Below are 24,291 nucleotides of genomic sequence, written 5' to 3' on the forward strand. Positions count from 1 at the left end.
ATTAATTGAAAGTATATAAGATACTGATAAAAAAACTGTAAGAGATACTAGGCAAGAGTTCGTAACAGAAACAAAATGCAAATTCAAGACCTTGTTAGATACGGATTCAAAGGTCACAGGAAATGAGTAGGATCATAGAAATATTTATTAACTAAAATATACTATATAAAATTATTGTAAATATTAGTTCTAGTATTTGATTGACTATAACATTTGTCGTAATCAATGAAATAAAAATATATTTATTATAAAATATATTTCTATTAAAATAAATATATTTCTAAAATATTTTTATTAAGCTAAATATTTTATTTAATGTCAATCTCATTAATTGGCGAATTATATCGAACAGAAAAACTACGATCATCTTGTGATATACACAATATTACCTTAATTATTTTGAAATTCGTAAAATGATTTTTCTATTCGGTTTAATTTGCTCTGAATCCACGCATAATATTGTTATTTTCACAGACAAATTTGTAAACCTTAAATAATTTTAAAAATATTAAAAATATTAAAAATTATTATAGCTTTGACATTTTCGTAAGGGTTTATATTTCACAAAATCTGTCAGTGAAAAAAACATCTCTTTTGCAGATTTACACTCTTATGCATATAAATCTAACTTAAATTATATACTTGCATTGTTTTTTAAATTGAATATGCTAATAAACAATAAATTGTTTACGATGGTCAGAAATATTATTAATTATTTAGAAACAGGCAAAAGAATAATAATTTATCAAATATATATAAATGTTTATTTCATTTCGCAAGAAAATCATTATTAAAATTAATTATCATATTTAGAATGAAATAGTACAATATAAATTGTAAATTAACTTAATAAAGCAAATGATAGATGTATCAAATCGTTAACATACATAAATTCAATATTAATACAATATTTTGATGATGTTTACAAACCATTATAAGAACAATTACAAATAATAAGCTGATAACCTATTTGATTTTAACACAACAAACATACATATACAATATTTATATCTTCGCAAAAATTTATACGCTTTACTTAGTCTCTTGCAAGCAGTCTTTTGGATATTTGAATAAAACTTACATTACTCTATAAAGATTATTTTTACAAGTGGTAATATACGTACATAATGAAAATACATTCTGAAATATGGACATATTATAATAAAATAAGCAATAAAGAGATACAGTGCAAATATTGTAATAAAATTTATAAACAGGATAGAATGAGTATAAATTTGAAAAAGCATTTATTTCAGCATGGCATAACATTTTACATCATGGAACACTTGAACAATGTACAAAATGATACAAAGTACATATGGCAATATTACACACTAGACGAGAATTGTGATGCGAAATGCATAATTTGTAATAGATTGATAACAGCGATTCAGACTTGCAATTTGAAAAGTCATATAATTACACAACATCAAGAAGAAGTAACGAAAATACAAAAAACAATTACAGACAATTGGTTATCACAACATTTCGCATTTGACGTCATAAAACATCAAGAAAGTCATAAAATAAGGTGCATACATTGCAATCTTAAATTGGATATATTTAAAGGAATAGATAGCTTAGCGAACCACTTGGAAATATTTCACAATATAAATAAAAGTTCAAGAGCTGACAATATAAAAATGCAGAATAACATGCAAAACATATCATCGCAGAAAGTTTTGTGGGATGCATGGAAACATTTGACACAATTAAGCAGCAGTACAATAAAATGCAATTATTGTGATAAAATTTTTAAAACTCCAAGTATAACACTACATTTAAAAACTCATTTATATGATGTTCATAAAATAATAAACGACGACGATTGGAAAAGGTACACAAATACTTCCTTAATATGGCAATATTATATTAAAGAAAAAGGATATGCTGCAAGATGCAAAATTTGTTGTAAACTTTTAAAGCATGCACATAATGTACAAACATTACAGCTTCATTTATTACGAATGCATAAAGAGAAAATAATAGAGATACAAGAAATGATTAAACGTACCTGGTTAAAACAATATTTCGCATTCAACGATGATAAAGCAAAATGCATGTATTGCGATCACAAATTGACAATATTTACCGGAACAAGGGGCTTAGAAAATCACTTAAAAGTTTATCATTGCATAAATGAGAATTCGAGATCTGACGAAGGAAACGAAGGAAATAATGCATATTTAATGGTACAACAATCAGCGAATAACAAAAATGCCGTGAGTACAAATTCTCATGGGGCTGAATCATATTCACAGATTACAGAAAATGAAGGAGAACAACAACGGTAAATGTTACGATTAATATTAATTATTGATTAATATAAATTAAATTTTCTATATGTGTGATTTATAATCTATAATCTGGATTTAGATATAAAATACTATATAAAAGTGTAATACATTTCATTTGATTACATTTATATAAGTCTTAGTCAATGATTTAACAGAAATGTTACATAAATTTTATAAATATTGAAACAAAGAATTTATATTTAATCAATATAATTTAATTTAATTTAATCAAATCGAAGAATGCTAATTAAGATTTCCATATTTAATTGATATTTAAATGCGTAGAAATAGTAAATACGAATTACATTCGTTTTCTAATTATTATTACTTCTTTCTTATTTCTTTTGGTTCTTTCTCATGTTCAGTAAGTAATATATATAAGGAAAAAAAATAAAAAACTTATTTATTTAAAATATGTTATATAAATGTCTGTTAAATTATATAAAGTAATATTAAAAACCAAAAACGATTGTTCGCGGTATAGTAATCGAGCGGTTTATATATTTATTTACCATTGTTGAGTTTCGAAAAGATTAAATATAGAAATTATTTCAAATTTGACTTTCTCTCGAATTCTTTATAATTGCATATTTTACATACAGGATGGCTCAAAAGTCACTGGACAGTTGGTTAAAAGAAAACAAAAGTAACAGCAAGACGTAGTACAGTAGGAAGTTTTAATGCATTTGTCATGACACATAAATCTTTTGTTTACATCAGTGCCCAGTGTCCAGTGACTTTTCCGCCACCCTGTACATCAAGCAAAATCCGCAAAAAAATAATCTATATTCCTTTTGTAAATACTAATTATTTTACTACACCTGGCAAATTTCTACATCTTTTTGTAACTTATTATAGGTTTTATTCTGGAACAGTGCAAGATGAACAACTATTGACGATGAATATGATTTTGAAACCTACCTCACAAACTGATAGTACATCAAATAATGACATGATTTTTGAAGATGCTCTTCATAAGATAAATACAGAAATTGAAAGAATTATCGAAAATACAGAAATAGATGGACAATCGGTAAATGAACATATTAATGCAAGTACAGGTTTTAATCAAATTTGCACAGAATCGCAAACCACAGAGTATGAAAGAAATCAATGGTAAATATTGTAAAAGTTATTTTTCAGTAATTGACAAACAAATATATAAATATAAAAAAAAATATATAAATATATAAATATATAAATATATAAATATATAAATATATAAATATGTACATATAAATTATTTCAAATTCATATAAATACATATAAATTATTTCAAATTTGACTTTTTCGCAAATTCTTTATAATTGCATCGAATGTCTTTATTAGTATATTAGTAAGAATATATCCTTACATATTTCAAGTTTAGCGTAATCCGAAAAAAGCAATTTATATTTCTTTTATAAATACTAATTTTACTGCACCTGATAAATTTTTACATCTTTTTATTACCTTTATTATAGGCTTTATTATTGGACAGTGTAAGATGACCAACTATATTGACAGTGAATACTTCGAATACGTTACAAACCGATAGAACATCAAATTATGACATTTTTGACACAGACGCACGTCATGACACAAACAATTGTTTAACTAATGCAGAAATTGACAGAATAAGTGAAGGAATTATAGCAGATAAAGGATATAACGATTGATAGAATTTAATGCGAATGCAAGTCATCAAACTGGCGAAGAATTGCAAAGCTCAGAGTATGAAGGAAATCAATAGTAAATATTGTGAAAGTTATTTTCCAGTAATTGTCAATTAAATATAAATATAAGAAATATGATGCTTAATTGTTGACATTTGTTCGCTATAATTTTTATGTAAAAACTATAATTGAATATTTAATATGGATGCTTTATAAAAATATGAGTGTTATAAACGTTATAATTGAATTTCTTTCGATTAATTAAGTCAATATCAAATCTTGTTAATTGAAAATTGTTTTTACGTATTTAATATTAAATTATAGTAATAGTATATAGGAATTTTGATATTTGATTGATCAAACATTTCCGTACATTGTCAATATGAACTCGAACATTTTTCAATATTTGGATAATAATATCTTTAATTTTGATATAACGTATAAATTTTAAAGAAATCATATTTTTTACTTATTCTTTTGGCGCAGATTCCAATTTATATACTTTGTATTACTTCTACATTTTACATGCAAATGTAGATTGCTTAATGAAACAATTCAAGATGTACAAATGGAAATGACAACTTCAGAACAGACTTTGCAAGTTAATAATGCATTTAACAGTAATTATCCAAGTTTAGTTCCGAACGCCTTCATATCATAATAATAATGAGTATTAAACTCTGATGAAATTGGTGGAAGTACTATGGATATATCTCTACAACAGTCAACAAATGATGAAAGATATAAATTTTTTTATTAGTCTAATGAGAAGTAAAACTAATGAGAAGGCTATATTACGTAGACTTAATGATATATAAATTGTGACAAGATTTGTGCAAAACAATTCAAAGCCTTTATAAATAATTCCCATAATTGATTGACTGTATTAATGTTGAAACAATTTTTAATAAAATGAACTTATTTGTATTATATTGCAGAATTTTTTATTTAAAATCAATCTCATTTAATCAATATTATATACTAAATATCCATAATAATTGTATCAGAAGACTCGCTAATAGAACGAATTAGACTAGACAGAAAAATCATTTCAGGATATTCAGGATATTCTGTTATCATTTCAGAATATTCGCATTAATTATTGATGACTTTATAATTGATTTTATTAATAAATGTAGATGTAGATGTTTTGACTGTAATAAATGACAAGATGATATCATTAAATTATTAACTAATTGAAGTAGCAATAATAATAGAAAAAAATTTTGACTTTGACTACTTTTATATGATGAAATATATAATTAAACAAACAATTTTGATTAGTTTTAGAAATTACTTTCTTTACAATTTGCAATCTGCAACGAGTTTATGAATTAAATCTTCGGTTTCACTATATAGTTGCAATGCAAGAGATCTGTATTTGATTCTACATGGGTTTTCAATTTTTCTTTATAAAATTACTAATTCAAACTAATAATTTGCAATTGTTTAGTTAATATATAAATACGTAGAAAAAGATAAAAATTTTAAGTGATAACGCATGTTGTATTACTCGCATAACTGAAATGTTTTTTTATATGTATTGTTTTTATATGTATTGTTAATTATTCTATACTCTAATTTTTATCAATTTATATATAATTATATAACTTTTACTGGATAATAATTAAGAAACAGCTAACAATGATAAAAAATACTTCGAGACAAACAAACGTTGCAATCTGACGGAACGTTAAATACAGAGAGTTTTGTTCTAGAAATTTTAATATTATGGATTATAATTAATTGAGAGTATATATGATACTGATAAAAAAACTGTAAGAGATACTAGGCAAGAGTTCGTAAAAGAAACAAAATTCAAGACCTTGTTAGATACGTATTCAAAAGCCACAGGAAATGAATAGGATCAATAAAAATACTTATTAATTAAAATATACCATATAAAATTGTTGCAAATATTAGTTCTAGCATTTGAATAGATTATAACATGTAATCAATGAAATAAAAATATTTTTATTATAAAATATATTTCTATTAAAATATTTTTATTATACTAAACATTTTATTTAATGTCAATCTCATTTAATTGGCGATTTATATCGAACAGAAAAGATATTTACTACCTTATGATATACATATTATCACATTAATATTCCATAAATTATTTTAAAGTTCATGATTTTTCTATTCGGTTTAATTTACTCTATGAATCCATAATATTATCATTTTCACAGACAAATTTGTAAACCTTAAATAATTATCGTATAAAAATTATTATAGCCTTGACATTTTCGTAAGGGTTTATATTTCACAGAATCTGTCAGCGAAAGAAACATCCCTTTTGCAGATTTTACACACTCACATGCATATAAATAAATTAAATCTTAAATTATATAACTACATTGTTTTTTAAATTGAACATGCTAATAATCCTTAAATTGTTTACGATGATCAGAAATGTAATTAATTATTTAGAAACAGGCAAAAGAATAACAATTCATATCAAATTTATATAAATGTTTATTTCATTTCGCAAGAAAATCAATACATTTAAAACGAAATAGTACAATATAAATTGCAAATTAATAAAGCAAAAAAAAAATATAAATTAATAAAGCAAATGATAGATATATCAAATCGTTAACATACATATAAATCTATATAAATCTATATAAATATAAATTCAAAATTAATACAATATTTTGATGATGTTTACAAATCATTATAAGAACAATTACAAATAAAAAGAAGCTGATAAACTATTTGATCTTAACACAACAACATACATACATAGCAATATTTATATCTTCGCAAAAATTTATATGCTTTACTTAGTCTCTTGCAAGCAGTCTTTTGGATATTTGAACAGAACTTATATTATTTTATAACCATTATTATATTTTTATATTATATTTTACAAGTGGTAATATTCGTACATAATGAAAAAATATCCTGAAATATGGACATATTATAAGAAAATAAGCAATAAAGAGATACAGTGCAAATATTGTAATAAAATTTATAAACAGGATAGAATAAGTTTAAGTTTGAAAAAACATTTATTTAAGCATGGCATAACATTTTACATCATGGAACACTTGAAAAATGCACGAAATGATACAAAGTACATATGGCAATATTACACACTAGACGAGAATTGTGATGCGAAATGCATAATTTGTAATGGATTGATAAAAGTGATTCAGAATAGGAATTTGAAAAGTCATATAATTACATAACATCAAGAAGAAATAACGAAAATACAAAAAACAATTACAGACTCTTGGTTATCACAACATTTCGCATTTGACGTAGAAAGTTATAAAACAAGGTGCATATGTTGCAATCTCAAATTGGACATATTTAAAGGAATAGATGGCTTAACGAATCACTTGAAAATATTTCACAATATAAATGAGAGTTCAAGAGCTGACAATATACAGAATACAGAATACAGAATACAGAATATAAAAATATAGAATGACATGCAAGTATCATCGCAGAAATTTTTGTGGGCATGGAAACATTTCACACAATTAAGCAAAAATAAAATACAATGCAATTATTGTAAACATATTTATCAAAATTCATATATTACGTTATTCATGAAACGTCATTTACATGATTTACATAGTCATCATATATTAAACGACTGAAAAAACTTCCCAAATATTTCCTTGACATGGCAATATTATATTAAGGAAAAAGAATATACCGCAAGATGCAAAATTTGTTGTAAACTTTTAAAGCATGCAAATAATCTGAGAAAATTACAACTTCATTTGTTTCGAATGCATAAAGACAAAATAATAGAGATACAAGAAGTGATTAAATGTACCTGGTTAAAACAATATTTCGCGTTCAACAAGTATGATGATAGAGCAAAATGCATTTGTTGCGAGCACAAATTGACAATATTTATCGGAACAAGCGGCTTAGACACTCACTTAAAAATCTGTCACGGCATAAATGAGAATTCGAGATCTAACGAAGGAAACGAAGGAAATAATGCATACTTAATGATGCAACAATCAGTGAATAACAAAAGTGCCGCGAGTACAAATTCTCATGGAGCTGGATCATATTCACAGATTATAGAAAATGAAGGAAAACAACAACGGTAAATGTTACGATTAATATTAATTATTGATTAATATAGATTGAATTTTCTATATGTGTGATTTATAATGTATAATCTAGATTTAGATATAGAATACTGTATAAAAGTGTAATACATTTCATTTGATTACATTTATATAAATCTTAATCAAAGATTTAACAGAGATATTACATAAATTTTATAAATACTGTAACAAAGAATTTATATTTAATCAAATCGATATCGAAGAATGCTAAGATTTCCATTTATTTAATTAATATTTAAATGCGTAGAAATAATAAATATTAATTACATTCGTTTTCTAATTCTTATTACTTCTTCCTTATTTCTTTTGGTTCTTTCTCATGTTCAGAAATATTCAGTAAATAACATATGTAAGGAACAAAAATAAAAATGCTTATTTATTTAAAATATGTTATACAAATATTAAATTATATAAAATAAGATTAAAAACCAAAAAAGATTGTTGGCGGTATAGTAATCGAACGGTTTACATATTCATTTGTGAGCTTGGAAAAGATTAAATATAGAAATTATTTCAAATTTGACTTTCTCGCGAATTCTTTATAATTGCATTACATACTTCAAGCGAAATCCGCAAAAACAAAATCTATAATTCTTTTGTAAATACTAATTATTTTACTGCACTTGGCAAATTTCTACATCTTTCTGTAACCTATTATAGATTTTATTATGGAACAGTGCAAGATGAACAACTATTGACGATGAATATCTCGAAACCTACCTTACAAACTGATAATATATCAAATAATGAGAGCATTTTTGGAGATGCTTTTCATGAGATAAATGCAGAAATGGAAAGAAATATCGAAGATACAACAATAGATAAACAATTGATGGATGAACATATTAATGCAAATATAAGGTTTTATCAAATTAGCGCAGAATCGCAAATCGCAGAATATGAAGGAAATCAATGGTAAATACTGCAAAAGTTATTTTCCAGTAATTGACAAACAAATATATACACACACACACACACACACACACACACACACACATATATATATATAAATTATTTCAAACTTGACTTACTCGCAATTTCTTTATAATTGCATCGAATGTCTTTATTATACATTAGTAAGAGTATAGTATTACACATTTCAAGCTTAGCATAATCCAAAAAAAGCAATTTATATATTTCTTTTGTAAATACTAATTATTTTACTGCATCCAACAAATTTCTACATCTTTTTGTAACCTATTATAGGTTTTATTAAGAAACAGTGCAAGATGATCAACTATTGACAGTGAATACTTCGAATACGTTACAAATCGATACTACATCAAATTATGACATTTTTGACACAGATGCACGTTATAATACAAACAATTATTTAACTAATGCAGAAATTAACAGAATAAGTGAAGGAATTATGGCAGATAAAGGATACAACGATTGATAGTTGAATTTAATGCAAATGCAAGTCATCAAACTGGCGAGGAATTGCAAACCTCAGAGTATGAAGGAAATGAAAGGGAAATATTGTGAAAGTTATTTTCCAGTAATTGACAATCAAATATAAATATAAGAAATATGATGCTTAATTGTTGACATTTGTTCGCTACAATTTTTATGTAAAAACTATAATTGATATATATATTGATATATATATTTAATATGGATGCTTTATAAAAATATTAGTTATAAACGTTATAATTGAATTTCTTTCGATTAATTAAATCAATATCAAATCTTGTTAATTAAAAATTGTTTTTACGTATTCAATATTAAATTATAGTAATGTATAGGAATTTTGATATTTGATTGATCAAACATTTTCGTACATTGTCAATATGAACCCGAAATTTTTCAATATTTGGATAATAATGTCTTTAATTTTGATATAATGTATAAATTTTAAAAAAATCATATTTTTTACTTATTCTTTTGGCGCGGATTCCAATTTATACTTTGCATTATTTCTACACTTTACATGCAAATGTAGGTTGCTTAATGAAATAATTCAAGACGTACAAATGGAAATGACAAATTCAGAATAGACTTTGCAAGTTAATAATGCATGTAACAGTAATTATCCAAGTTTAGTCCCGAATGCCTTCATATCATAATAATAATAATGAGTATTAAACTCTGATGATTGATGGAGTACCGTGGGTATATCTTTACAACAGTCAACAAATGACAAAAGATATAAATTTTTTTATTAGTCTAATGAGAAGTAAAACTAATGAGAAGGCTATATTACGTAGACTTAATGATATATAAATTGTGACAAGATTTGTGCAAAACAAAAAAATCCAAAGCTTTTATAAATAATTCCTAATTGATTGACTGTATTAATGTTGAAACAATTTTTAATAAAATGAACTTATTTGTATTATATTGCAGAATTTTTTATTTAAAATCAATCTCATTTAATCAACATTATATACTAAATATCCGTAATAATAATTGTATCAGAGGATTAGCTAATGAGCTAATAGAACGAATTAGACTAGACAGAAAAATCATTTCAGAATATTCAGGATATTCTGTTATCATTTCAGGATATTCGCAATAATTATCGCTTTTATAATGATTTTATTAATAAATGTAGGTGTAGATGTTTTGACTGTAATAGATGACAAGGTGATATCATTAAATTATTAACTAAGTGAAGCAGCAATAATAATAGAAAAAAACTTTGACTTTGACTACTTTTATATGATGAAATATATAATTAAACAAACAATTTTGATTAGTTTTAGAAATTACTTTCTTCACAATTTGCAATCTGCGAGTTTATGAATTAAATCTTCGGTTTCACTATATAGTTGCAATGCAAGACGAGATCTGTATTTGTGCGATTCTACATGGGTTTTCAATTTTTCTTTATAATATTGCTAATTCAAACTAATAATTTGCAATTGTTTAGTTAATATATAAATACGTAGAAATAGATAAAAATTTTAAGTGATAACGCACGTTGTGTTACTCGCATAACTGAAATGTTTTTTTATATGTATTGTTAATTATTCTATACTCTAATTTTTATCAATTTATATATAATTATATAACTTTTACTGGATAATAATTAAGAAACAGCTAACAATGATAAAAAAAACTTCGAGACAAACAAACGTTGCAATCTGACGGAACGTTAAATACAGAGAGTCTTGTTCTAGAAATTTTAACATTATGGATTATAATTAATTGAAAGTATATAAGATACTGATAAAAAAACTGTAAGAGATACTAGGCAAGAGTTCGTAACAGAAACAAAATGCAAATTCAAGACCTTGTTAGATATGGATTCAAAGGCCACAGGAAATGAGTAGGATCATAGAAATATTTATTAACTAAAATATACTATATAAAATTATTGTAAATATTAGTTCTAATATTTGATTGACTATAACATTTGTTGTAATCAATGAAATAAAAATATATTTATTATAAAATATATTTCTATTAAAATAAATATATTTCTAAAATATTTTTATTAAGCTAAATATTTTATTTAATGTCAATCTCATTAATTGGCGAATTATATCGAACAGAAAAGCTACGATCACTTTGTGATAAACACAATATTACCTTAATTATTTTGAAATTCGTAAAATGATTTTTCTATTCGGTTTAATTTGCTCTGAATCCACGCATAATATTGTTATTTTCACAGACAAATTTGTAAACCTTAAATAATTTAAAAAAATATTAAAAATTATTATAGCTTTGATTTTCGTAAGGGTTTATATTTCACAAAATCTGTCAGTGAAAAAAACATCTCTTTTGCAGATTTACACTCTCATGCATATAAATCTAACTTAAATTATATACTTGCATTGTTTTTTAAATTGAATATGCTAATAAACAATAAATTGTTTACGATGGTCAGAAATATTATTAATTATTTAGAAACAGGCAAAAGAATAATAATTAATCAAATTTATATAAATGTTTATTTCATTTCGCAAGAAAATCATTATTAAAATAGAAAATCATAATTAATAATAAAATTAATTATCATATTTAGAATGAAATAGTACAATATAAATTGTAAATTAACTTAATAAAGCAAATGATAGATGTATCAAATCGTTAACATAAATTCAAAATTAATACAATATTTTGATGATGTTTACAAACTATTTTAAGAACAATTAGAAATAATAAGCTGATAACCTATTTGATTTTAACACAACAAACATACATATACAATATTTATATCTTCGCAAAAATTTATACGCTTTACTTAGTCTCTTGCAAGCAGTCTTTTGGATATTTGAATAAAACTTACATTACTTTATAAGGATTATTATATTTTTACAAGTGGTAATATACGTACATAATGAAAATATATTCTGAAATATGGACATATTATAAGAAAATAAGCAATAAAGAGATTCAGTGCAAATATTGTAATAAAATTTATAAACAGGGTAAAATGAATATAAGTTTGAAAAAGCATTTATTTAAGCATGGCATAACATTTTACATCATGGAACACTTGAACAATGCACAAAATGATGCAAAGTACATATGGCAATATTACACACTAGACGAGAATTGTGATGCGAAATGCATAATTTGTAATAGATTGATAAAAGTGTTTCACAATTGGAATTTGCAAAGTCATATAATTACACAACATCAAGAAGAAATAACGAAAATACAAAAAACAATTACAGACATTTGGTTATCACAACATTTCGCATTTGACGTCATAAAATGTCAAGAAAGTCATAAAATAAGGTGCATACATTGCAATCTTAAATTGGATATATTTAAAGGAATAGATAGCTTAGCGAACCACTTGGAAATATTTCACAATATAAATGAAAGTTCAAGAGCTGACGATATAAAAATACAGAATAACATGCAAAACGTATCATCGCAGAAATTTTTGTGGGCATGGAAACATTTCACACAATTAAGCAGAAATATAATAAAATGCAATTATTGTGATAAAATTTTTAAAGCTGCAAGTATAACACGAAATTTAAAAACTCATTTATATGATGTTCATAAAATAATAAACGACGACGATTGGAAAAGGTACACAAGTACTTCCTTAATATGGCAATATTATATTAAAGAAAAAGGATATGCCGCAAGATGCAAAATTTGTTGTAAACTTTTAAAGCAGGCACATAATGTAAGAACATTAAAGCTTCATTTATTACGAATGCATAAAGAGAAAATAATAGAGATACAAGAAATGATTAAACGTACCTGGTTAAAACAATATTTCGCATTCAACGAGTGTGATGATAAAGCAAAATGCATTTATTGCGAGCACAATTTGACAATATTTACCGGAACAAAAGGTTTAGAAAATCACTTAAAAATCTATCACGGCATAAATGAAAATTCGAGATCTGACGAAGGAAACGAAGGAAATAATGCATATTTAATGGTACAACAATCAGCGAATAACAAAAATGCCGTGAGTACAAATTCTCATGGGGCTGAATCATATTCACAGATTACAGAAAATGAAGGAGAACAACAACGGTAAATATTACGATTAATATTAATTATTGATTAATATAAATTAAATTCTCTATATGTGTGATTTATAATCTATAATCTGGATTTAGATATAAAATACTATATAAAAGTGTAATACATTTCATTTGATTACATTTATATAAATCTTAGTCAATGATTTAACAGAAATGTTACATAAATTTTATAAATATTGAAACAAAGAATTTATATTTAATCAATATAATTTAATTTAATTTAATCAAATCGAAGAATGCTAATTAAGATTTCCATATTTAATTAATATTTAAATGCGTAGAAATAGTAAATACTAATTACTTTCGTTTTCTAATTATTATTACTTCTTTCTTATTTCTTTTGGTTCTTTCTCATGTTCAGTAAGTAATATATGTAAGGAAAAAAAATAAAAAACTTATTTATTTAAAATATGTTATATAAATATCTGTTAAATTATATAAAGTAATATTAAAAACCAAAAACGATTGTTCGCGGTATAGTAATCGAGCGGTTTATATATTTATTTACCATTGTTGAGTTTCGAAAAGATTAAATATAGAAATTATTTCAAATTTGACTTTCCCTCGAATTCTTTATAATTGCATATTTTACATACAGGATGGCTCAAAAGTCACTGGACAGTTGGTTAAAAGAAAACAAAAGTAACAGCAAGACGTAGTACAGTAGGAAGTTTTAATGCATTTGTCATGACACATAAATCTTTTGTTTACATCAGTGCCCAGTGTCCAGTGACTTTTCCGCCACCCTGTACATCAAGCAAAATCCGCAAAAAAATAATCTATATTCCTTTTGTAAATACTAATTATTTTACTACACCTGGCAAATTTCTACGTCTTTTTGTAACCTATTATAGGTTTTATTCTGGAACAGTGCAAGATGAACAACTATTGACGATGAATATTTTGAAACCTACCTCACAAACTGATAGTATATCAAATAATGACATGATTTTTGTAAATGCTCTTCATGAGATAAATACAGAAATTGAAAGAATTACCGGAAATACAGAAATAGATGGACAATCGGTAAATGAACATATTAATGCAAGTACAGGTTTTAATCAAATTTGCACAGAATTGCAAACCACAGAGTATGAAAGAAATCAATGGTAAATATTGCAAAAGTTATTTTTCAGTAATTGACAAACAAATATATAAATATGTAACATATAAATTATTTCAAATTTGACTTTTTCGCAAATTCTTTATAATTGCATCGAATGTCTTTATTAGTATATTAGTAAGAATATATACATATTTCTTACATATTTCAAGTTTAGCGTAATCCGAAAAAAGCAATTTATATTTCTTTTATAAATACTAATTTTACTGCATAAATTTTTACCTAATAAATTTTTACATCTTTTTGTTACCTTTATTATAGGCTTTATTATTGGACAGTGTAAGATGACCAACTATATTGACGGTGAATACTTCGAATACGTTACAAACCGATAGAACATCAAATTATGACATTTTTGACACAGACGCACGTCATGACACAAACAATTGTTTAACTAATGCAGAAATTGAACAGAATAAGTGAAGGAATTATAGCAGATAAAGGATATAACGATTGATAGAATTTAATGCAAATGCAAGTCATCAAACTGGCGAAGAATTGCAAAGCTCAGAGTATAAAGGAAATCAATGGTAAATATTGTGAAAGTTATTTTCCAGTAATTGTCAATTAAATATAAATATAAGAAATATGATGCTTAATTGTTGACATTTGTTCGCTATAATTTTTATGTAAAAACTATAATTGAATATTTAATATGGATGCTTTATAAAAATATGAGTGTTATAAACGTTATAATTGAATTTCTTTCGATTAATTAAGTCAATATCAAATCTTGTTAATTGAAAATTGTTTTTACGTATTTAATATTAAATTATAGTAATAGTATATAGGAATTTTGATATTTGATTGATCAAACATTTCCGTACATTGTCAATATGAACTCGAACATTTTTCAATATTTGGATAATAATATCTTTAATTTTGATATAACGTATAAATTTTAAAAAAATCATATTTTTTACTTATTCTTTTGGCGCAGATTCCAATTTATATACTTTGTATTACTTCTACACTTTACATGCAAACGTAGATTGCTTAATGAAACAATTCAAGACGTACAAATGGAAATGACAATTTCAGAACAGACTTTGCAAGTTAATAATGCATTTAACAGTAATTATCCAAGTTTAGTTCCGAACGCCTTCATATCATAATAATAATGAGTATTAAACTCTGATGAAATTGGTGGAAGTACTTTGGATATATCTCTACAACAGTCAACAAATGACAAAAGATATAAATTTTTTTATTAGTCTAATGAGAAGTAAAACTAATGAGAAGGCTATATTACGTAGACTTAATGATATATAAATTGTGACAAGATTTGTGCAAAACAATTCAAAGCCTTTATAAATAATTCCCATAATTGATTGACTGTATTAATGTTGAAACAATTTTTAATAAAATGAACTTATTTGTATTATATTGCAGAATTTTTTATTTAAAATCAATCTCATTTAATCAATATTATATACTAAATATAATAACTGTATCAGAGGACTCGCTAATAGAACGAATTAGACTAGACAGAAAAATCATTTCAGGATATTCAGGATATTCTGTTATCATTTCAGGATATTCGCACTAATTATCGCTTTTATAATGATTTTATTAATAAATGTAGATGTAGATGTTTTGACTGTAATAGATGACAAGGTGATATCATTAAATTATTAACTAAGTGAAGTAGCAATAATAATAGAAAAAAACTTTGACTTTGATTACTTTTATGTGATGAAATATATAATTAAACGAACAATTTTGATTAGTTTTAGAAATTACTTTCTTTACAATTTGCAATCTGCGACGAGTTTATGAATTAAATCTTCGGTTTCACTATATAGTTGCAATGCAAGACGAGATCTGTATTTGTGCGATTCTACATGGGTTTTCAATTTTTCTTTATAATATTGCTAATTCAAACTAATAATTTGCAATTGTTTAGTTAATATATAAATACGTAGAAATAGATAAAAATTTTAAGTGATAACGCACGTTGTGTTACTCGCATAACTGAAATGTTTTTTTATATGTATTGTTAATTATTCTATACTCTAATTTTTATCAATTTATATATAATTATATAACTTTTACTGGATAATAATTAAGAAACAGCTAACAATGATAAAAAATACTTCGAGACAAACAAACGTTGCAATCTGACGGAACGTTAAATACAGAGAGTTTTGTTCTAGAAATTTTAATATTATGGATTATAATTAATTGAAAGTATATAAGATACTGATAAAAAAACTGTAAGAGATACTAGGCAAGAGTTCGTAACAGAAACAAAATGCAAATTCAAGACCTTGTTAGATACGGATTCAAAGGCCACAGGAAATGAGTAGGATCATAGAAATATTTATTAACTAAAATATACTATATAAAATTATTGTAAATATTAGTTCTAGTATTTGATTGACTATAACATTTGTCGTAATCAATGAAATAAAAATATATTTATTATAAAATATATTTCTATTAAAATAAATATATTTCTAAAATATTTTTATTAAGCTAAATATTTTATTTAATGTCAATCTCATTAATTGGCGAATTATATCGAACAGAAAAGCTACGATCACCTTGTGATATACACAATATTACCTTAATTATTTTGAAGTTCGCAAAATGATTTTTCTATTCGGTTTAATTTGCTCTGAATCCACGCATAATATTGTTATTTTCACAGACAAATTTGTAAACCTTAAATAATTTAAAAAAATATAAAAATTATTATAGCTTTGACATTTTCGTCAGGGTTTATATTTCACAAAATCTGTCAGAAAAAAACATCTCTTTTGCAGATTTACACTCTCATGCATATAAGTCTAACTTAAATTATATACTTGCATTGTTTTATAAATTGAATATGCTAATAAACAATAAATTGTTTACGATGGTCAGAAATATTATTAATTATTTAGAAACAGGCAAAAGAATAACAATTAATTAAATTTATATAAATGTTTATTTCATTTCGCAAGAAAATCATTATTAAAATTAATTATCATATTTAAAATGAAATAGTACAATATAAATTGTAAATTAACTTAATAAAGCAAATGATAGATGTATCAAATCGTTAACATACATAAATTCAAAATTAATACAATGTTTTGATGATGTTTACAAACCATTATAAGAACAATTACAAATAATAAGCTGATAACCTATTTGATTTTAACACAACAAACATACATATACAATATTTATATCTTCGCAAAAATTTATACGCTTTACTTAGTCTCTTGCAAGCAGTCTTTTGAATATTTGAATAAGACTTACATTACTTTATAAAGATTATTATATTTTTACAAGTGGTAATATACGTACATAATGAAAATATATTCTGAAATATGGCAATATTATAAGAAAATAAGCAATAAAGAGATACAGTGCAAATATTGTAATAAAATTTATAAACAGAGTAAAATGAGTATAAGTATGAAAAAGCATTTATTTAAGCATGGCATAACATTTTACATCATGGAACACTTGAACAATGCACAAAATGATGGAAAGTACATATGGCAATATTACACACTAGACGAGAATTGTGATGCGAAATGCATAATTTGTAATAGATTGATAAAAGTGTTTCAGAATTGGACTTTGCAAAGTCATATAATTACACAACATCAAGAAGAAATAACGAAAATACAAAAAACAATTACAGACATTTGGTTATCACAACATTTCGCATTTGACGTCATAAAACGTCAAGAAAGTCATAAAATAAGGTGCATACATTGCAATCTTAAATTGGATATATTTAAAGGAATAGATAGCTTAGCGAACCACTTGGAACTATTTCACAATATAAATGAAAGTTCAAGAGCTGACGATATAAAAATACAGAATAACATGCAAAACATATCATCGCAGAAATTTTTGTGGGCATGGAAACATTTCACACAATTAAGCAGAAATATAATAAAATGCAATTATTGTGATAAAATTTTTAAAGCTCCAAGTATAACACGAAATTTAAAAACTCATTTATATGATGTTCATAAAATAATAAACGACGACGATTGGAAAAGGTACACAAGTACTTCCTTAATATGGCAATATTATATTAAAGAAAAAGGATATGCCGCAAGATGCAAAATTTGTTGTAAACTTTTAAAGCAGGCACATAATGTACAAACATTACAGCTTCATTTATTACGAATGCATGAGGAGAAAATAATAGAGATACAAGAAATGATTAAACGTACCTGGTTAAAACAATATTTCGCATTCAACGAGTGTGATGATAAAGCAAAATGCATTTATTGCGAGCACAAATTGACAATATTTACCGGAACAAAAGGCTTAGAAAATCACTTAAAAATCTATCACGGCATAAATGAGAATTCGAGATCTGACGAAGGAAACGAAGGAAATAATGCATATTTAATGGTACAACAATCAGCGAATAACAAAAATGCCGTGAATACAAATTCTCATGGGGCTGAATCATATTCACAGATTACAGAAAATGAAGGAGAACAACAACGGTAAATATTACGATTAATATTAATTATTAGTTAATATAAATTAAATTTTCTATATGTGTGATTTATAATCTATAATCTGGATTTAGATATAAAATACTATATAAAAGTGTAATACATTTCATTTGATTACATTTATATAAATCTTAGTCAAAGATTTAACAGAAATGTTATATAAATTTTATAAATATTGAAACAAAGAATTTATATTTAATCAATATAATTTAATTTAATTTAATCAAATCGAAGAATGCTAATTAAGATTTCCATATTTAATTAATATTTAAATGCGTAGAGATAGTAAATACTGATTACATTCGTTTTCTAATTATTATTACTTCTTTCTTATTTCTTTTGGTTCTTTCTCATGTTCAGTAAGTAATATATGTAAAGAAAAAAAATAAAAAATTTATTTATTTAAAATATGTTATATAAATGTCTGTTAAATTATATAAAGTAATATTAAAAACCAAAAACGATTGTTCGCGATATAGTATAATCGAGCGGTTTACATATTTATTTACCATTGTTGAGCTTCGAAAAGATTAAATATAGAAATTATTTCAAATTTGACTTTCTCGCGTATTCTTTATAATTTCATATTTTACATACATCAAGCGAAATCCGCAAAAAAATAATCTATATTCCTTTTGTAAATACTAATTATTTTACTGCACCTGGCAAATTTCTACATCTTTTTGTAACCTATTATAGGTTTTATTCTGGAACAGTGCAAGATGAACAACTATTGACGATGAATATTTTGAAACCTACCTCACAAACTGATAGTATATCAAATAATGACATGATTTTTGAAGTTGCTCTTAATGAGATAAATGCGGAATCTGAAATAATTATCGAAAATACAGAATTAGATGGACAATCGATAAATGAACATATTAATGCAAGTACAGGTTTTAATCAAATTTGCACAGAATCGCAAACCACAGAGTATGAAAGAAATCAATGGTAAATATTGCAAAAGTTTATTTTTCAGTAATTGACAAACAAATATATAAATATATATATACATATAAATTATTTCAAATTTGACTTTTTCGCGAATTCTTTATAATTGCATCGAATGTCTTTATTAGTATATTAGACTAAGAGTATAGCATTACATACTTCAAGCTTAGCGTAATCCGAAAAAAGCAATTTATATTTCTTTTATAAATACTAATTATTTTACTGCACCTGATAAATTTTTACATCTTTTTATTACCTATTACCTATAGGTTGTATTATTGGACAGTGTATGATGACCAACTATTGACGGTGAATACTTCGAATACGTTACAAACCGATACTACATCAAATTATGACATTTTTGACACAGATGCACGTCATAATACAAACAATTATTTAACTAATGCAGATATTAATGGAATAAGTGAAGGAATTATGGTGGATAAAAGGGCACAACGATTGATTGATGAACTTAATGCAAATGCAAGTCATCAAACAGGCGCAGAATCGCAAACCGCAGAGTATGAAGGAAATCAATGGTAAATGTTGTGAAAGTTATTTTCCAGTAATTGAAAATCAAATATAAATATGAAAAATATGATTCTTAATTGTTTACATTTGTTCGCTATAATTTTTATATAAAACTATAATTGAATGTTTAATATGGATGCTTTATAAAAATATGTTATAAACGTTACTATTGAATTTCTTTCGATTAATTAAGTCAATATCAAATCTTGTTAATTAAAAATTGTTTTTACGTATTTAATATTAAATTATAGTAATGTATAAAAATTTTGATATTTGATTGATCACATTTCCATACATTGTCAATATGAACCCAAACATTTTTAAATATTTCGGTAATAATATCTTTAATTTTGATATAATCATATAATGTATATAATGTATAAATTTAAAAATTCATATTTTTTACTTATTATTTTGACGCCAATTCCAATTTATAGTCTTTGCATTACTTATACGCTTTGCATGCAAATGTAGGTAGTTGAAATGAAACAATTCAAAACATACAAATGACAAATTCATCAGAACAGACCTTGCAAGTTAATAATGCATTTAACAGTAATTATCCAAGTTTAGTTCCGGACGCCTTCACATATCATAATAATAATGAGTATTTAAATTCTGATGAAATTGATGGAAGTACCAAGTAGGATATATCTCTACAACCGTTAACACAAATGATGAAAAATATAAATTTTTATTAGTCTAATGAGAAGGTAAAATTAATGAGAAGGCTACATAGACTTAATGATATATAAACTGTGACAAGCTTTGTGCAAAACAAAAAAATTCAAAGCTTTTATTAATAATTTTCCCATAATTGATTGACTGTATTAATGTTGAAACAATTTTTAACGAAATGAACTTATTTGTATTATATTGCAGAATTCTTTATTTAAAATCAATCTCATTTAATCAACATTATATATTAAATATCCGGTAATAATAATTGTATCAGAGTGCTCGCCTATGGGCTGATGGAACGAGTTAGACTAGACAGAAAAATCTGTTATCATTTTAGGATATTCCCAATAATTATCGCTTTTATAATGATTTTGTTAATAAATATAGATGTAGATGTTTTGACTGTAATAGGTGACAAGATGATTTCATTACATTATTAACTAAGTAAAGTAGCGATAGTAATAGAAAAAACTTTGACTTTGATTTCTTTTGTATGTTAAAATATATAATTAAACAAGCAATTTTGTTTAGTAATTACTTCCTTTACAATTTACAATCTACAACGAGTTCACTGATCATTATATAGTTTCAATGCAAGACGTGATCTGTAATTGTTCCATATAGGTTTTTAATTTTCTTCATAAAGTAAAATTTATTCTATGTGTAAAATAAAGATCATTGGGGATACCGTCCCTTGAGAAGAGTTTTACCATAATGCTCACCCAAATACTTTTATACAATTCCATATGGGTTTAATTATATTATAATTAATCAACATATTTCAAATTTTGCCCGCATTTCGACTGTACGTCCCGATCTACAATAGGTGATTTAAGCCTTAAGCCATAAGAAATTGATCAATCATAGTCAAATATTCTCATAGTCTCCTATTCTTCGACCGTTCGATTCGTTCATTTCTTATGGCTTAAGCTTTAAATCATCTATTGTAGACCAGGCTAATGTTTGTCCATATCGCCTTAAGCTGAGTTCGGGAAGCGCGCTATTAGAACTATCGCATCATTCCATCCTTAATTTGCATAATGCAATAAAGATGAAATGATGTATTATGAATAGCACTAATAGCGCACTCCCCGAACGCAGTCTTAATATAGTCGATATATATCGATATAACAGATTTTTTTAACTTCAACAAGTGTTATCTTTAACGTTTAATTATTTTGTTCGAACCACGAGCAATGATTTTTCCTTTTTAAGTTTATAATTCTACACAAAATATTGATCGAGTGTATTTTTATTGATATATACAGGAAAGAAACTCTACACTGACCATTTATCCATTTATGTTAACAATCATAAATTTATATCAATAATCGGTAACATTGATGCTCTTCAATTATCTTCGGGTCGTTCAGGCTTCTTTGACGAAAAATTTGCCTAGATTGATCTTTAATAATATCTGGTTGGAGCCTTTGTATCTCTGTTTGCTTAAATTATTGTTTATTTAATTGATGTGTGTATTTTTTATTAACGTATATATAATCCAAGCAATGCGATACACATCATTATCAAAAATCAAAGTCTGATGTATACAATTAAATAATAAATCGTTGGTTAGAAAAATTAACCTTGTAATCGACTGTATGACATTTCAGCATCAGGTATGACAATTATTAATTATTTTCTGAGGAATAAAATGTTTATTGTTAGTTAGCAATGTATAAATTTTTGCAATTGGATTTATTGCATTGTTTAGATACCATTTCAAATACATAGTATGTATTCAAATACGTAATATGTATTTTTATTTCATAATTTATGTAAAATATATATAACAGTTATATATGTATAAAAAAATTTTAGGTGGATTTTTGTCAACATTTAACAACATAAGGACGATTTGGAATTACAATAATGAAACGTAAAGTCACATCTAAACTAACAATGAGTAAACCAACGACTGCAAAAAAACATCATTGGACAGCTGGTTTACTTCAATCAATAGAGGATCCTGAATATAAAATCAAGGAAGATGACAAAATAGTTGTCATTAAAGATAAATATCCTAAAGCACAATTTCATTACTTAGTCTTACCAAAGGAGAATATTCTCTCTATATGGCACGTTAAAAAGGATCATCAAGATTTACTAATGCATATGCATAATGTTGCTTGTGGTCTTGTAAAAGATCAAACGGATCATGAGTTTATGTGAGTTTTAGATTAAAATAAAACAATAATAATGATAAAGTAAGTAGCGATCTATCCTATAATAATACATAACTATCTGCTTTTAAAAAAATATGTTAAATCAGTATAAATTTGAATATATTGAATGTTATTGTTGCCTCTTTTCCAATTGATTCTTTAATTGATCTGTCATTGTGCTTTGTAAATGATTATCATTGTGAAGATTACTCATTTTGACAATTGTATATCTGTCATATTAGTACACAATTGTCATAGCAAATACTTTACAAATAATGTGAAAATATTTTATTTTGTAATTTTATTGAAATATTTAGTCCTTTTAAATTTTTGAATAGCATAGGTTATCATGCGATGCCAAGTATGCAAAGATTGCACTTACATCTAATAAGCACGGATTTTAATAGCCCTTGCCTTAAAACCAAGAATCATTGGAATTCATTTACGACACCATTCTTCTTACATTCATCAAGTTTGTTATCTTTTTACATACTAAAACAGACATATATTATAATCTCTTAAATACAAATTTAGAAGCAAATTAAATTTCAGATGTATGTCGTGAATTGCGTGAAGAAGGCGAAATCAAAAAGATTTCTATGCAAAAATGTATGGACTATTTGAAAACAGATTTGAAGTGTTACAAATGCTCAATGCAACCGAAAAATATGCCAGATTTGAAGAAGCATTTATTAACACACATCAATAAATAAGAGCAAGAGATAAATGTATGTAAATATGTAATTTAAATCATAATAAAACATATGTATAAATTATTTCTAGAAAATAAATTATAAATCTTTTTTTCATTTTTGTGGTTCATTAAAAAACTT

General features: G+C 25.0%; 3 protein-coding genes across 8 annotated transcripts; all 3 read left to right on the forward strand.

Annotated features, from left to right (window-relative positions):
• The first annotated feature begins 819 nt into the window (after positions 1-819).
• Positions 820-9,694, forward strand: LOC148937703 (uncharacterized). Its single transcript, XM_089071185.1, has 5 exons — positions 820-2,290; positions 3,156-3,413; positions 7,575-8,033; positions 8,719-8,973; positions 9,265-9,694. Exons 1-5 carry the CDS (start codon positions 1,128-1,130, stop codon positions 9,272-9,274), a joined length of 2,145 nt encoding a protein of 714 aa, XP_088927311.1. The 5' UTR covers positions 820-1,127; the 3' UTR covers positions 9,275-9,694.
• Positions 9,695-12,135: 2,441 nt separating this feature from the next.
• Positions 12,136-21,808, forward strand: LOC105426047 (uncharacterized). Of its 6 annotated transcripts, XR_016137970.1 has the most exons (6): positions 14,929-15,179; positions 15,590-19,115; positions 19,827-20,081; positions 20,351-20,620; positions 21,087-21,325; positions 21,495-21,808. XR_016137970.1 is itself a non-coding variant. In XM_089070940.1 (5 exons), exons 2-5 carry the CDS (start codon positions 17,950-17,952, stop codon positions 21,088-21,090), a joined length of 1,695 nt encoding a protein of 564 aa, XP_088927066.1. In that variant the 5' UTR covers positions 14,929-15,179; positions 15,590-17,949; the 3' UTR covers positions 21,091-21,808. The 6 variants fall into 6 exon arrangements, 3 of the variants coding, with proteins under 3 accessions (XP_088927066.1, XP_088927068.1, XP_088927067.1); XM_089070940.1 differs by having other exon boundaries at positions 21,087-21,808; XM_089070942.1 differs by having other exon boundaries at positions 15,590-19,047; positions 21,087-21,808.
• Positions 21,809-22,648: 840 nt separating this feature from the next.
• Positions 22,649-24,267, forward strand: Aptx (aprataxin). The gene is made up of 4 exons (XM_011637105.3): positions 22,649-22,912; positions 23,115-23,461; positions 23,797-23,930; positions 24,011-24,267. Exons 2-4 carry the CDS (start codon positions 23,166-23,168, stop codon positions 24,169-24,171), a joined length of 591 nt encoding a protein of 196 aa, XP_011635407.2. The 5' UTR covers positions 22,649-22,912; positions 23,115-23,165; the 3' UTR covers positions 24,172-24,267.
• The last annotated feature ends 24 nt before the right edge of the window (positions 24,268-24,291 follow it).

Source organism: Pogonomyrmex barbatus, unplaced genomic scaffold (assembly GCF_055798465.1).
Source record: "Pogonomyrmex barbatus isolate J1 unplaced genomic scaffold, ASM5579846v1 scaffold11, whole genome shotgun sequence".
NCBI classification, from domain to species: Eukaryota; Metazoa; Arthropoda; class Insecta; order Hymenoptera; family Formicidae; genus Pogonomyrmex; species Pogonomyrmex barbatus.